This window comes from Anoplopoma fimbria, chromosome 9 (genome assembly GCF_027596085.1).
Source record: "Anoplopoma fimbria isolate UVic2021 breed Golden Eagle Sablefish chromosome 9, Afim_UVic_2022, whole genome shotgun sequence".
NCBI classification, from domain to species: domain Eukaryota; kingdom Metazoa; phylum Chordata; class Actinopteri; order Perciformes; family Anoplopomatidae; genus Anoplopoma; species Anoplopoma fimbria.
Window position 1 is genome coordinate 26692330 of NC_072457.1, and position 16847 is coordinate 26709176.

General features: G+C 42.0%; 3 protein-coding genes across 4 annotated transcripts; 1 reads left to right on the forward strand and 2 right to left on the reverse strand.

The window, feature by feature from the left end:
- Positions 1-893: 893 nt before the first annotated feature.
- On the reverse strand, positions 894-4307 carry si:ch211-284e13.5 (uncharacterized protein LOC793850 homolog). 2 transcript variants are annotated; one of them, XM_054604982.1, is made up of 3 exons: positions 3737-4307; positions 2831-3163; positions 894-2251 (listed from the first exon to the last, which is right to left on the reverse strand). In XM_054604982.1, exons 1-3 carry the CDS (start codon positions 4218-4220, stop codon positions 1725-1727), a joined length of 1344 nt encoding a protein of 447 aa, XP_054460957.1. In that variant the 5' UTR covers positions 4221-4307; the 3' UTR covers positions 894-1724. The 2 variants fall into 2 exon arrangements, with proteins under 2 accessions (XP_054460957.1, XP_054460956.1); XM_054604981.1 differs by having other exon boundaries at positions 2831-3166.
- Positions 4308-6959: 2652 nt separating this feature from the next.
- avpi1 (arginine vasopressin induced 1) lies at positions 6960-10144 on the forward strand. Its single transcript, XM_054604228.1, has 3 exons — positions 6960-7130; positions 7932-8319; positions 8984-10144. The coding sequence occupies exons 2-3, from the start codon at positions 8036-8038 to the stop codon at positions 9183-9185; spliced, it is 486 nt and encodes a 161-aa protein (XP_054460203.1). The 5' UTR covers positions 6960-7130; positions 7932-8035; the 3' UTR covers positions 9186-10144.
- A 119-nt stretch (positions 10145-10263) lies between these two features.
- Positions 10264-16478, reverse strand: pi4k2a (phosphatidylinositol 4-kinase type 2 alpha). The gene is made up of 9 exons (XM_054604227.1): positions 15948-16478; positions 13329-13529; positions 13094-13225; positions 12663-12816; positions 12417-12475; positions 12211-12310; positions 11856-11989; positions 11653-11712; positions 10264-11496 (listed from the first exon to the last, which is right to left on the reverse strand). Exons 1-9 carry the CDS (start codon positions 16275-16277, stop codon positions 11335-11337), a joined length of 1332 nt encoding a protein of 443 aa, XP_054460202.1. The 5' UTR covers positions 16278-16478; the 3' UTR covers positions 10264-11334.
- Between the last annotated feature and the right edge of the window lie 369 nt (positions 16479-16847).

Consider the following 16847-nt stretch of genomic DNA (forward strand, 5'->3'; position numbering starts at 1 on the left):
TTCAAAAGTTTAACTAATATATCCACTGCAGCTGTATTGTTGGTGTCTTGTAAACCCATGAGGGTTAGGCACGTTTTGTGCATGACATGAAAATCTATCTATCTATACGTTAAATGTGTCCTACTTCCCTAAAAAGTATACTTTTCACTATATGTGCACTGGAAAAGTTTGCACATCAAGTTGCCTGTTGGGCCATGATTGGCTTAGCTGTGATGTCAAAATCTCGCTTGTATGTATGTCCGGTTAGGAGCCTTAAACTCATATTTGAACACAGAGAAAGCATTAAGTAACCATGGGCAAAACACATTTCTGAATGGAAGGGGACTTTAATAGTAACCTAGTATTTGAATGCTTTGTTGAAATTAGTAAGGCAGTTACAGATCAACTTGTGGAAACTTTAACAGAGTAAAGGGAGGAGATGTTGAGATTGAGGGAGAACCACACGTCGCCACACAGCAATAACTCATTCACACTGATTTTGTCAATGAGAGCTTCAATATACAGTTTATAAGTGAGAAGTGAGTATCGGGCCTCATTACTGAATGAAATCATCTCTGAAGGAGGAAACTGTCAACTGTCAATCCTATTACGTGGAGCATTTGTAGGTCAGACTATATGTTTAAGCGTGGAGTGTCACTGGCATTTAAAGTAAAACCCATCGGTTTAAGACAAAGAGTTGTTTCAGTCATTTTGGTTCAATCCCTCCTCCACAGGACAGAAGCTGTGTTCTGCAGCTGCTGGTACACATTTGCTGACAGTTGCGTTTTCTGTAGGAATTTGGAGATTTGTTTTCACACCAGAGCATTCACACGGGGAGTAACAAAGACAGAGGGAACAGAGACAACATAACCTAAATATAAAGAGGAAAAAATAAAGAGATTTATTGATGGAGACAGTAAGTCACACACAAACACTAAACAGAAACTCAACTGCAGACCATTTGATGACCTGTGTTTTACTGTAAAGCCCCCTGATCTTAAAGCTGTGTTTTCAATTGAGAGGGAAATTGTATCCATTTCAAGGTACACAGGCACAGCCTTTCATAGTATTTTGGTACAGTAAAAGAGACATACTTTATCCACTTTCTGAGCAATTTCCACAAGTAATTGATTTAATTAATGTCCAAATAAAATACATATTTGAAAACAAATTAGAACAACAATACTGGCATGAATAAGAAACAAACGGTCTTCAACTTTCTTGTATAACCATCATAAAAAAAGTTAGAAAAACATGGCACTTTACACTGAAAGGTTCCACACTTTTGCTACTGAGCCATCGTATACAGTAGTGGCTGATCACGACAGCATCTATGTCGTCTTTTTACTTTTCTACTAATGAGAAGATAAGGATTCATAGAAAATCACTGAAATACAGCTTACTGTACTTGTTTCAGTAACAATAATTTATGTTTGACCTCAACATGATTGCACTTAAATGTTCTTCTTTCTGACTGAGAGCTCTTAAATCAATATCTGTGATCTCAAAGGGAAGACCGGTCAGAAACATGTGAAACAGTGCAGCCAGGAGAGTAATTAAATGTTCCACTGCTATCTGACAGTTTATGGAACAGCCAGAGATTAAATACCAACACTCTGTATGTGGGCAAATTATTTATAAAGTAAGTATGATCCTACTTCAAACTTTTAAATAAAAATGATACAAACATATTCAGCCTTATAAACTATAAGCTATTACAGTCTCACATAAAAAATAATGTGTGGCTACTGTAGCTGCTTGCTGTGTGAACGCTGGTGGAATTTAAGCCCCCCACAGTTTCTGAAGGACTTCCCACATTGTCCGCAGATGTAAGGCTTCTCCCCGGTGTGGATGCGGAAGTGTCTGGTTAACGCCCCGGAGTGTCTGAAACACTTGGAGCAGACGGAGCAGGTGTACGGCCTCTCTCCTGTGTGGATGCGCAGGTGAGTCTTGAGGTTCTCCATGCGGTTGAACTCCCGGTTGCACACTGTGCAGCGGAAGGGGCTGCAGCCCGGCGGGTAAAGCTGCAATCTGGTCCTCTTGGTTCCGTCCGCGGGCTGCTGGCAGAGCTGCTGGAGCCTCTGCTGGCACTGGCTGTGGTGCCGCCGCAGCAAGCTGGGCAGGTGGAACGTCTGACCGCAAGACTTGCAGGCGTAGAGGTTGGTGAAGGTGTGGCCTAGGTTGCGGCTGGTTCGAACATGGACTCCATAAACCTGTTGAGTGGCCTCTGGGACGGGTGCTGGTTCTGCCAACTGGAAAATGTTTGGGAACTCTGAGAAGAGGGATGGACAATCTGTTAGTGGTCAGGTGGGGGTTAAACTGAAGGAAAATTGAATGTTTGTTTTTTTCATCTTAAATCATTTACATTTAAAAACAGATTAGCAAGTTTTAATATTTGCATTCATATTTTAAGTTACAGATAATCAACAACATGGCAGATGGGTCAACTTTGTTGTATATATATCAGCCATAAGAATACAGAGTGTCATGTTTATTTAAAGCTTTTACGTTTATCAAATTTTTTGATGGTTTGACTGCATTCACAATGTTATGAGAGTGCACTGATATTTAGCAGCCAAAATCGGAAGTCCAGATGTTGAACTTTACCAACTGAATGCATGAAGATGATAGTGTGACTGTCACATGGATATCATGCAAAGGGGCTGATTTCATAATGTTTGTAGAACTGATCAATACTACAAAAGCAACCAATGGAAAGGCCTTGGACTGAATAAAGTTTGAATAGACATTTGAACAAATTCAACATTAGTGAAGATATCTTTAAATGTAAGTGCCTCAGGGTCTAAATGCTTTTTCGGAGGGGGAACACTGGGCCCTTTTGATGTCTTACCCTGAGCCAGCCTGCTGCAGGAAAGAGAAGCGGTTGCGTCTCGGCACTGAATGTCCAGCACTTCTGGTTTCCACTCTTCCAGCACTTTGGACTGGGCCGCTGTCATACACTCCGGGCTAAAGTCCTCCACTTTGATCGAGTCTAAACAGCAAGCCGAATCATCTCCCTCCTCCTCCTCCGGCTTTTCCTGCTTTATAATAAACTGCTTTAAGGTGGACTCGCCATCCACGCTGGGGAGAGGTTGCGAGTTGTGATCTTGAGCGGCCAGCTCTGCACACGGCTGGTGAACGCTTTCTACCCTCACCTCACATAGACGAGAGATCTCTTCACTGACTGCTGTAAACAGAAAGATCACAGGTTCACACAGTGAGCAAGTTAACATTATACATTGTTTTGCATTCTTTATTGGAACATGATTAAATCTTTAAATTGACTAAAAAGTATTCATTCAACAGTTATTTGAGCATATTTTCTGTGAATGCTGTATATTACTGAGTTTGGCCACTTCACCCTATTTGTAAATTAAAAATCCCCTAAAACCATTTGTATTTGAAATTCAAACAATCCATTATAAAAAAAAGCAGTGATTGTAGCAGATTTAGACATTTTGAGGGTATTCCGAGGGTGTTTTATACCACATTGTTTAGTGGATTGTTGTTACAAATTCAAATTTTTATGCGTAGAAAATTTAGGGGACCCGTTTGTACTTATGTGTTGCTGACAGTCAGCAATCCTGACTGTCAGCAACACATGCAGTTGCAATCAGTAAGTGTTGAATGCCAAAAGGTGTGAAAACAGTCAGCACTATTTATGAACAGTGTCTGGGCACACAAAAGATATATATTCTACTTTATACGGACATAAAAGGTATGATGAAAGTGATCAAAACCTGCTAGGCCCACGTACCTTGAGTCAAGGCATCACAAGCAACAGCACATCCATCACCTCCATGTCCCTCTGAAGCACCATCACTGTCATGTTGAGTCTCTCCATCACAGTCTGACCTCTGCTCCTCCTGCTTGTGTTGGTGCTCAGGAGGCTGGTGTGAGTCCCCTCTGACCCCCGAGCAGCCGTGCACTTTGGGATTGGAGTTCATCTGATTGTACTGATGGAGTAAAGCTTGATCAGTGTCCTCTGCAGACAGAGATCCACCACCTCTCTCCTCCAGCAGACCTTCAGCCCTCTGCAGCCTCTCTTTGAGGGACTCTGTCTCTCGTCGCATCTCTGCATAGACGTCTTCTGTCGCCTGACCTACAAGCTTCGTCACCTCTCGTACTGCGATCTCCACAGCCACTTCAAACGCCCCGTGGATGGCTGCAGCCAGCTCCTCCTGCAGAGACGGAGCCACCTCCGATCCGGCTGCTCTGGTCCCAGCCAGCTGCGGCTTCATGGTGCGTTTAAAGGCACTTTGGCTATTATAAGCTATTTATTTTTTTAAAAGCTCCCAAAAGGACAACAGGATGTCTCAGCTGCGGATGCCTTGTGAGAGCCTGTTTATAAAAAGGAAGAGAGGTTTCACTTCCGCCAACAGCTTCTGACACATAGTGGTGTAGAGGCTGAACTGCACCAGTCAATAAAAACAAGCTGAGGAAATTAAATGGAGAAATGAAAGTTTATTATCACACAAAAAAACACCCGAGAAGGTTGAAATACTTTAAACAGCATGCATACTGGGTTCAACACGATGCGTTCAGGGCCCCGTCCATCAGTCACGGGTTTTATAATCTTCCAAGTGGGCCAGGATCCACCCAGAAGGCCCCAGGACGGTCACAGTCATCACAGCCAGCACAAACATAGATTCCTGCAGGACAAGGCCATGTTACTTTCACAATGATTGAGAAATGACACGTTTAAGGTTCTCAAATAAAAAAAAAAAGGACATTTTCCAGCTCTTCTGGAAAACTTGAAAAGTTTGGAAAACTGGAAGATTACAGGACTTATTTGTAAACCTACCGCCGGGCCAATGTTATCTTTAGCTGGTTTGGCGTGGATGTAACTTGCTCTTTGTTGGATCATCACACCTGCTCTGTGAGCAAGAGCCCGTCGGGCCCTCAGCAGTCCAGAGAAAAGCCCCCTCATGTTGGCTTTAAAAGACAAAAGACTGTAATTCTGCTCCTGAGACAAGAAGAAGGATTAGGAAGGGCCCCCTTCACACCTGCTTTTATATTCACTGTTAATTAGGTTGCCTTCAGGAGCAATAGGAAGAAATATGAAAAAGCTATAATTAGTTCAGTGTCCCAAGTACTGAATGATGTTCTTCTCGTCAGCATAGTTAACAGTTCTTGTTCTGAGCATTTGGCCTTTGTTTATAGGAATTATTTCAATGATTACCTTTTTTTGTATTACACTCAGGTGGAGCTGCAAGTTGTTATGCTCTTCAATTTTCATTGTTTTTAAATACAAAAAAAGGCAGACCTGAGTCTTTGAATTGCTCATTTGATTTGTGTTGATTGACTCTGTCTTTTTTCAGTATTTTGTGTTTCTTATTCATTCTTACAGACTGATAATACACATGACAGTGATAGACTCCCGGGGATGCTGGCAAGAAGTAGCCTAGCTCAATGGACATGGTAAAAGAGCAGAGGGGCAGTTATTCCGGTAGTTTGTAAAAGGCTTATTTTAGCATCTGAGAGGTCCACTAATATCCAACGAAGCACAGCATGGTGTTGTTATAGTGCATCAGTCAAGCTCCTCCACAATGTCATGGACTACCTTGTGTCACAGCTTTCAAGAGTGTGGAGAGAGCCGCAAATTGACAAAATTTGTAATAAATTAATAAAAATACATCAGACCCTGCCTCTATAACTATATGTATATTATATACATATTTAACTCAAACTTGAATCCATCATTTGCAGTTACTATAGAAACTACATTCATCCTAAAGACTTGAGTCTGAGGCCTTCCTAAAAGATTCAACACATGGGTCCTCACCCTACCACAGGTAGCAGGAAAATGGCGCCTCTTGGTGGCCAATCATTATACAACAAGATCCATTGATAACTACTGGAATCTATTCATCATTCATAAATTTACATCAAGAACCCAGAGTGGTTAAACAGAGATCTATAAAAGATGAGATGCAGCGAAGGCAACAGGCACTGGATAGCAGCAGCAAGTTCAACCTGATCAACACTGATGCTAATGGTTAAATGTTTCACTTACTTTGAGGGCCTTACCTGGTATACTCAAATGGTTTCACTCCATTTAAATCATTTATAACCACTTACAATGTTGAGAGATACAGATATGGAGGCATACACTCACATTACAGGTAGCCTATCCAGTTAGACAAGATGCTGAAGATGAAATAAATCAGAGTGAAGGAATGAGAGCACCAAGCAGAAAGTAAAGCACACATCAAAGGGGTCTGTTTTAATGTTTTTATTGGTTTCAGCTCATTCTGACCCATAAATTATGTTTCAGCAGACCTCTGGATGCATCTGAAGTTATTAGTAGCCTTCTGTAGTGAACACTGCAGTGTTTGTGAAATGGGAATCGACAATAGTACAGTCAACCAAAGCACAGGTGTAAAATTCACTTGTACTTGTATAAATACTGCAGGTTGGTGCTGTGTAGATTGTTATTGTGTATGTTTAATGGTCTGCCCACATTGCAAACCCATTGGCACACAGTAGCTACCTAATGTAAGAAACCATTACGGCAGAAAAACACAATAAGGCCTTATTACCAGTGTCGGATATGACTAAATACATGCCTATGAAGGTTACTGACGTGCAGTTCTGAGGCAATTTACTTTCAATTCACATATTTTAAAGCTTTTACTACATTTCTGGGGAAACATGTCATTAAATAAATAATCAAATTTATTTATTTAAGAGTTAGTAGTTTCAGTTATTTGTTCATTTGCAGCAGCTGGTTTCTTTGCAGAGGGACATTCTGTTAACTATGACTTTCATCACATCTGTGTGTGTGTGACTTTCATCACATCTGTGTGTGTGTGTGTGTGTGTGTGTGTGTGTGTGTGTGTGTGTGTGTGTGTGTGTGTGTGTGTGTGTGTGTGTGTGTGTGTGTGTGTGTGTGTCTGCTCTATTATTTCTCCATTCTTGGACTTGTCTGTTTTTTCAATTTTCTTTTCAAGGTGGTGCTTGTTGTGAGGTGAGCGCCTCGACACTGACGTCATTAATGGATTACTCTTTGATTATTCCTTTACTTACCCCCGCAGCTCCACGTGCCACTGACGCGCCGTTTGGAAGTGGGTCGGCTCAGCATTAGTGCTTGTGAAGGTTGTCTGCCTGCTGTTGTTACAGTTTGTGTCGTTCAAACTACAGAGGGGAAGGTAAGCACTCTTCTCATGCTACATTATATACCAGTGTTTGGAATCATTTTTAGGATTTTCTTTTACTGTAGGCTACATTTGTAGATTAATGTAAATGTATATTTATAGCAGACATCTGTAAACAAAATCCTCCAGGACACCAAATGACATGGAGAAGTTAAAGGGAAATTACACGAGAAAGAGTTGCTGCTATTGGCTATTTCTAATATTTAAATATGACATAAAATCTGAAAAATAATAGCAAAAACATACGAGGCATAAAGTTGATTTAGCCTAAAAATGTAATACTGTACTTATTTATTCTATGGCTAGCTCGTCAATTGTAGCCTACTATAAGAATAGGCTATGCCACAGAGTGACAATCTGGTTTCCATCCTTTTCCTTGCATCATCGTGTCCAGTTTCAAACCAGTATCTCTAAAAAGTGAAATTATATTGCATATAGTTGTGTTCGGGCCTGTTGGTTGGACAACACAAGCAGTATGATTATGTCAATTTAGGATTTATAAAGCAGCAATAGACATTTTTCACTATTTTATGGCCCAAAATTAAGAAAATAGCTGGCAGCTTAATTGAATGGATAATGGGTTAAGATTTTATGAGACTAGAAAGGTAATTGGTTTTTTGGCTGCAGCCTTGTAGACGCATCTGCTGGCTGAAGGCTTGAACCTTGCTTGTGGCTGTGATCTCATTAGTTTGACCAATTTGGTGTCTGTCTCCTTTCTCCCCCTTCAGCTTACCTTCCCGTCAGCCACCTTCCCCCCTGATATTCTGCTCTTATCCCCGTATCACCACCTGGCAGGCTTTTCATCCTCGCATCATGGCAGAGGCCCCAGCATCCACCTCCTCTGAGGATGACCTGCCGGTGCATTGGAAACGTTCCAATCAGCGAAGCAGGAAGTCTGGATGCTCCAACATCTTTGCAGGGTCAACCTGCACCAGCTGCACAGGCTGTTCAGAACAGCTGGAGACGGAGACGCTGAACATCGGGCCAAGCTGGTGTGGCGAGGGATGGATGAAGGAACGCAGAGGGCAGATGAGGCGAGGGAGGAGGAAGGGGAGGACAGCGGGCAAGAGGCAGGGCTGGCCCAGGCCTTGGTGGGGCTCCGAGTCCGAGCGAGGAATAAAGCGGGTATCAGAGCAGAGGGATACAGGGACCACAAGTGGCTCAGAGCATCAGGGTATCTCAGGTAAGTGACGGTGACAAATGGCAGCAGGCCAGCAAAAGTAAAGAAGGGATGTGAAAAGCGATATGCAGATGAAGAGTTAAAAGGAAAAGGAGTGAAACATTCTATTCATCTTATTTGCAGAGTAGTAATAATCATTTTACGGAGCCTATGTTTGAATAGGTCACTTGAACTCACTTGTAAGTGTTCAAGGTCCTGTTTACTTGATTCCAGACGACCTCGACGTCTTGAAATGCAGCAAGTAAATTGTCATGTGCCTAACAAACTCAGCATGATCTCACAAGACTGTGTCCTCCTCTCTCTGCATACCATTGCATACCACACACACACACACACACACACACGCGCACACGCACACGCACACAAATTGCCAAGCTTTGCTTTCACATTCCTCACTGAGACGAAATTAGATTTGTTGGAGGAGTAATGAAGTGCCACAGTATGGCAAAATGGTGGTATGAGTACAGGGCGGCGTGGTTATAACAAAATGGTGAACTGCAGCAATTTGTTAGCTAACCTGCCATAATTTACAACACCTGAATCCATGCATTAACAAATCAAATACAGAATTTTATGTGAGACAGTATCAGTGTAAACAGTTCAGTATAATATGTACTGGAGGCCTGTAATAGTTCAACCAAACCAGAGTTACATCTCTGTCTTCCAGGATTGAGGACCCATCATCCAGCAACCCTGTTGAGGACGAGGAGGCTGATGTAGCGCCTAGTTCGGGAGGATTTCTGCCGGTGACTGAGGAAGACATCCCAGAGGACCAAAACCCCTTTCAACCTTCCTCATGGAGGATGGGTGTGACAAGACAGGAGGGTGCCAGAAACTCTGAACGCTACCTTCACCGTATCCTCCACTAACAACGGTGTGAAGGATTATTTGGAACAACACACAGTAGTGGAAGCTGGAATAAGAAATTGATTCTGAATTAAAATTGCATACAGTACTGTTAACTGTTAGCCCCTTCTGCTAACATGTAATCTACATGTTAGACCCCAGGATAAAGAAATACCAGTGCACTTTGGTAAACCAAGGGATTAGTCCAACTACTAAATGTGTATGTAGATAAAAACAACAGCAGAAAAAAGCAGCATTATTTGCAGGAGAATGAAATTTCCGAAGTACATGGGAACAATGCATTTGTCATGGCATACCAATTATTAGCTGGGCAGTTGGTGTTGTACTTGCCAGAGAACTTATGATATATTATCAAATTAAACATGGCTGGATGACACTACGTGAAGAGCACTTTAAAAGCATATGTATACCAGGGTGTTTTGTGTTTTGATGACTTAATACTGAAATAAACGTTTAAATAAAGATGCCATTAATCAGATTCTTTCAAAAAACTGCAATAACAGACTTTTTGGTCACTTGGGAGCAGCGGAAACAAGGGGTTAACACAAAGCTGACATCACTTTTAAGCTGATATGGCGTCAGGAGTCTCGTTTCTGACCACTTGATGAACGTTAGGCTGATATTCACTCTCCTTTAAGCTCTTTTTGGTCTCCACCAACTCCTGATGGAAATATCTGGCTATTTAGCTGCTAAATGCTCCGCTAACTTCCCCAGCTAGCTGCTTACTGTCTGCGGTTGGTTCTGAGCAGGTAGCAGTGAACAATGGATTTTTTTGAGATTTTTTGCTCAAATGCTGATGAGAACAAAACAGAAATGATGCCGGCCATAAAACCAAAACAATGAGCTGAAAGACACTGAAACGCTGTGTAGAGCTGAAGGGAACTAGAGTCAGACTGATGATTTGTCCGGCCGTTACTGTATTAAAGTGTTGGTGTGTTGGACTATAACAACTGTAAAATAAGATGCAGTTGAAATTATAGCCCAAGTGTTCATCGATAGATCTGGCTGAATTTTTCCTGTTTTTTTGATTGACTGTGTCTGACCGACTTTTAACAATCACAAACACACAAATCTTCCGTATTAATGGAATATGTTTTAATTATAATCTATCATTAAATATTACATACAAATTATACAGTGCATTGTCACGATACATTTCATGTCAGTTCTTTACAGCAGGAAGTTACTTTGTTGTTTACTTAGGTCCAACCCACGAGCCAGAAAATGAACAGAAATGAACATGGCCGAGACAAACAGGAGCTTGTGAACTGGGAATCACCAACCCCTCCTCTGCCTGCTTGCACATGGGACCATTTTGTCTTCTTCACCAATGATTTAACTCATCAGTGGAAGAAGGAAACAATTAGGTGAGCCAGTCATTGTTATCTCAGCTTAACAAACATTTTGTGTCTTTCACCAAAAGTGCCTCTTCATTCCAACATCCCCCCAGATCTCCTCGGATCCTAATCTAAACAGTTAGGTGGCGCAATGGGTAACTGTGAAACCAGTTCACATGCCTTGTGTTCACTGTGTTAAGACATATGCACCACTGACAGCCCAGTTCCTAAATCTTCAAGACTTAACCACAATGAACACTTCTCTTATTTGTTAAAAAATCAAATAAAAAGCTGATTTTTCCCCAGTGGCACCACTGCTTTCACCAGCACAGGGTTTTAACTGCGTGTGAGGAAATTTGCAGTGGAGGATTAAAAAGCAGAGAGGTATGAAGACAACAAAAAACATGGAATGCAACACCTCCCATCCAAAAACAAAAGCATGAGGGGCTTTTGACTGGTGTGCATGAGCACCCGGGAGTCCAAAAGAAAAGTCAGACACCTCAGTGAAATTCTCTCTCTCGCAGGAAGGTAGAGTCCTCATCATTTAGGCGTCGTCTCTTCGTTGACATCCATGCAAGGCACAGAAGCAAACAGGAAAGATATGTTGCAAAATTCTTCCTCTTTTGGCCTCATCTCTCCACCCACTCACTCTCTGTAACCAAAATATTCATGAGGAGAGGAGGGGAGGGAGATAATTATTTCCATTTCCAGGACAAAAACCTGGCCTGTAATAAATCCGCACATCGACACTCCCCGCTCCTTTCCTCTCTCTGGCTTCCTGCTGTTCCTCCTCTTCCTCTTCGCTGCATCGCTCCTACCACCAGGTGAAGAAGGGTCTTCTGCTCTGGAAACTCTGTGTGTAGGACTCGCTGTTGGCTCTCTGAGGTGCTCTGGCTGTTTCGACGATTACCGGGGGCATCTGGACCAACTGCAGGGGAGTTTTACCGTCCTTCATGGCTTGGCACAGGTTCAGGATCTTGGAATGAAAAGGAGAAAGTAAAAGTATATTTAAAAACAAAAACACATTGGTAAATGTATGCTTTTAAAGAAAAGAGGTTCATTCAAGGAGGAACAGTCAGTTGCATGTCCAACTGCTGAAAACTGTGTTTTGAGAACAGAGTGGTAAACTCACCTGCCCCCTCATTACGGCTACTTGTTTGTGAAACTGTCCTCTGTCGAAACCAGGGTCTTTCTGTGAGACACAGAAGACAACACATACATGTTATAGTAAATGTTTACAGCCACAGAAATTAGTCTGTTATTTCAATTAATCATTATTATCACTTCATTCTGCACAGAAATGCTGCCGAGTAATTAATCGGAGTCCCATCGTACCTTGAATAATTCGTACAAATCCTCCTCCAGGTCTTTGATGAAATTTGGGTCAGAGAGTTTGGGCAGCACCAGCTCTCTGATTTCCTGGGAGAAAGCAACTTTGGCTTGGGAAAGCCACGCCCAGTAGAATGGGTCTGGTGATTGGAAAACGAAACTGTGTCTTATTGATTAAGCACACTACTTGTAACAGAGCAGGAAAAATGTATGACATGGCGATGGAGTAGCTTTAAAAAAAAATAAAAAAAATCATTGAACGCAATCAAAAGGGACAAAAATGAAGCCCATCAAAATAGATATTCAAAAGCATGACTTCCTCCCTGTCGAGGGGAGGTGATTGATTGACGTATGTGCTTACAGGCTCTCCACGAGTCAGGGTGTTTGAGGGGGAAGGCGAGGCCGTTGTCTATAGCTGCCAGCTTGATGATGGGATCCTTTACTACCACCCAGTCTGTGTCCTAAATAGATACAGATGTAGGAATAAAATAAACACATATTCAGACTTTGGGGTCAGCATTTTGGAAAATGACCCTCAAGACTCAAACTGTGTCTGTGTGCCCTCACCCTATTCCCAGAATCCATAGGACAGTCATACTTCAGCAACCAGTTGTCATTCCCCCTGTCTAGATTACCAATGAACACAAAGAGACTACAATTCAAACAAACCAAAATGACCAGATCAAAGCTGCAATGGATGAATTCAAGACAGTAAAACAACACATATATTCTAATAGACAAGTTAGCTTTGTATAGCATATAGCATATACTGATGACGCAGCCCTGACCGAGCTGAGCAGAGTGACTACATGCCTGTGTTCCTGATGATGTAATCGAGGACTACGAGCCGCTCAAACTGCAGCTGGAGCTGACGGTTGGTGTTTTCAGGCAGAGGCTCCGCTTCGAACTTCCGCAGCCAGAAATCTGCATCCTTGTATCCATCAACAAAGAGCTGGAAGGAGCCAACCTGGTGGAGTAGCAACAGATCGAGGGCTTTATGTTAGACAGAGCACATGTATACTCTGGATGTTTGGGTTGGTTTTTTTACATTATAATCCCATTGTTCTTAATGTACTGAGCTGAGTTAAAGAAAAAAAACATTCACTCAAAATTACTTTTTGTTGCTTAGCTGTGTCTTTTTTTCCACCGAAAGCCCCAGATGACAGGATGAATGTGGTCAATAATACATACAAATCAATCACTGAAAGCATCACCTGTGTAATACAACATATTCATCATATTACCTTGGGTGGCAGTCCAATCCTGTGGAAACGCTGGCCCACTTTAGGCACCTTCTCCAGTGCTAGCCTCTTTCCTCGAGACTTCACCCGGTCTATGGCACTGTAGTTAAATGTTTCGCTAGCCAGGTACACCACCTGTAGTGCAAAAGATTGATTAAGAGAGGCAGTCTTTGCCAAACTGTTTGATGCTCTTTGTAATGAGGAGGCAGCACTGTGTGTGTGTGTGTGTATATAGTACTTTGGTCCTAGGAACGATGTTGAGCTCCAGTTTCTGGTCGACCAGGCTGGCCCCGGCCTCCGAGAGGTAACCCTGGTTCAGGACCAAACAGTCGCGGCCGAAACAGCAGGGACAACACAGTTTCTGGAGCCACTTGGTCCACTTGGGGTTCAGCTGGCCATAGGGCTCTTCGTTCTTAGGTTTGAACACGCCAATGATTTTCTGAGGACAGAGAGGCAGAGTGGGGAAAATGATGAGGAAAATCAGGAAAGAAAGAGCAGTCAGAGAGGTTCAGCATCCAATAGGAGTTAAGAAACGGGAAGTTTAGGGATGGAGAAGTTGAGTGTGGGTCAATTAAATATTTAAAAGGACAATGTCCTCCTTTGTAAACTAGAAACAGGACTGAAACATACAGAGCACACAGAGGTGGGTTAAGCTGCAGGAGTGGATTAGAATTACACTTTTGAAATCCACTGTAGCTGACGAATTTTATATATTTTTTTCACAGCCAAATGTATACGGCATGAGTGTTTGAAATGCAAAAAATAGATTGTGTGTGGAGGTACGTTAAAATTGAATATTAAAAAAACATGTTGCATTACGCTAGTATGACACAAATTTACACACATTTACCGATTTCACATGAAACTTAGTCATTGAGGAGAATTATATCCTCACAGAGCACATGACCACTAAGCACACTGGTGACTAACTAAAGAAACTGGGAGGTGGAGGGGGGTGAGAGCGGGTCATTGAATAAAACCTCAAACATGCAGCCTAGAATACTTTTTTCTGTTTGATATGCTTTCAGTGAGTGGAGAAAGTGGCACATAAAAGACCTGGACTATCTGGTTTCTAACTTAATGTAAATACAACAATGACGATCCAGCCACAAAGTCCAAGGACGCACTTCTCTTTTTTTTTTAAACATGGGCACAACAAAACACTGCAGATAGAGACATGGTGGGAGGACAGCGTCTGTGACAATTATGTGTCGGCTTCAGTCGTTGCGATCAAAGTTTACCGTCATTAATCTGGCTTGATAAGAGTCAGGAGACGTCGTCGAGGGTGAAAAATGGAAAGAAATGCTCTAAAATTGTCTGTGTGTTGACTCTCCGAAATGTCTTGAATATGTAGCACTTGTGTAACACACTTTCAAAAATAAAGTGATTATTAGGGCTACAACAAATCAGACGTGTGTGCTCAGCATGTTCTGTTTCATTAGATACTTCAAAACTTTGACCAGACCTGCAATAAAACCAGAGAGCTACCAGAAATAATGGATGACAAGCATCTTATCTGTGTGTTAATCTGTGACATGTAACAACTGCTCAGAGGTGGACTTTCACGAACAGACTAGCACTCATTGCATTCGTTGGCACTTATTGCATTCGTATCAGTTCGCTGCACTTATTGTATTCATATTTACTGCACTTATCCTATTCGTAGTAGTTTGTAGCACTTATTATATTCGTATTAGTCTGTTGCAATTATTGTTTTCGTAGTAATTTGCCTCTGCACTATACTTTTGCTCTGGTTTATGCTTTTAGATGCTTGTTTAAGAAAGGAGATGCACTTATCTTCTGGTGAATACTCTTGAATACCTATGTTGAATACACTTCCTGTAAGTCGCTTTGGATAAAAGCGTCTGCTAAATGACTGTAATGTAATGTAATGTAATGTATGCTGATCTGAACACTTATCAGCACAGCTGCAGTTGCACTGATGTGAAAATCATTTTAGAGGGTGCTAAGCAACCATAGACTAAAATACATTAACTCTGGTAGGTGCAATAACACGCCTTTCGCAACAAATAATATTTATAATAAGTAATTTATCCAAACAGCAGTTGGTTTACTAAATTCTTACTTTCTGCTTTGTATTTCATCACTTTGAGCATGCACACTGTCAGTGTTAAATAAACTTGTATTATACAGTACCAGTCAAAAGTTTGGACACACCTTCTCATTCAATGGTTTTTATTTATTTATTTATTTTTTATTTTGTATTTTTTTTTCTACATTGTAGATTAATATTGAAGACATCCAAACTATGAAGGAACACATATGGAATTATGCCTTCCTCTTAGCACTTATTGTATTCGTATTAGTTTGTTGCACTTATTGTATTCGTATTAGTTTGTTGCACTTATTGTATTCGTATTAGTTTGTTACACTTATTGTATTCATATTAGTTTGTTTCTGCACTATACTTTTGCTCTGGTTTATGCTCTTAGATGCTTGTTTAAAAAAGGAGATGCACTTCTGGTGACTAGTAGTTCTCTTGAATACCTATGTTGAATACACTTATTGTAAGTCTCTTTGGATAAAAGCGTCTGCTAAATGACTGTAATGTAATGTAATGTAATGGAATGTGTCCAAACTTTTGACTGGTACTGTATTATTTTCTATTCTAGAGGAATTGGTTGTTTATCAGTGTACCCTGCTGGTTCCTGTTGTGTTGCTGGCATGCCTTGCAGCCTGTTTGCCAAGTCATCACAGGCTAGTTAGAAGAGGCCTTTCCCAGAAGCGACCAACACTTGTATCAAAACAGTCCTGCAGTCGTTGCATCACACACAGCAGCTCAGGCACCAAAGAGAAGCCAGGAGAGGCTAAAGGGGCCGACAGCTTCTCCTCTTACCCCCTGTGAGTCTTTGACAAAGTAGCTCCCACTGGACCCCTGGTAGATCCTCTCCGGGTAGATCCCCTCCTCGATGGCTCGCTCGGCCTTTCGGATGATATCTCTGAACTCGGGATCCTCCGGGAACTCGTTCCTGTGCGGCTCCCGGGGAGAGCTCCCACGGTCCCGGTCCAGGAGCGGCTGTCTCTCCCGGCTGCGCCCCGGACTGCCCGCCGGGATGCGCACCACCGAGCCCGGCGTGCTTCCGAACGAGCCCCGGGGGCTGGTGGGCTCCGTGGGGCAGTAGCCGAAATCACCCGAGTCCCGGACGAGAGGACTCGTCTCGTCCATGGTTTCGGAGGTGGACGAGGAGTTATTTTAACTCACTGAGAAAGAGAAGAAGAGAGAGAGAGGGTGGGACGCTCGTTTAGCTGGCTAGCACTGACGGCGGCTAACAAGGAAACACAGCAGAAAGAAGGACAAGTCAGGTGACTGTCAGCTTCCGGTAAGGGGCGGGACCCGTTTAGTGTTTTGATCTTTGACCAATCAGCGTCCACATGCTCCTGTCAACAGCGTCATTGAAGCGCTGATTGGACAGAATCATTCTGCCCAGGGGAAGACATGTGAGAGGACAGTTAACCCAATCAATTAACTTCCTAAAAGTTAAAAATACTTTTTTTTTTTACACGCCACATTGAAATTTATTTGATAAAATACGTCAATGAATGTTAATATTAACCGGTGACAAATTTATTTTATTTTAACGCCATCAAGATTCAGTGGACATACAGTACCAGTCAAAAGTTTGGACACACCTTCTCATTCAATGGTTTTTCTTTATTTTTATTTTTTTCTACATTGTAGATTAATATTGAAGACATCCAAACTATGAAGGAACACATATGGAATTATGTGGTAAAC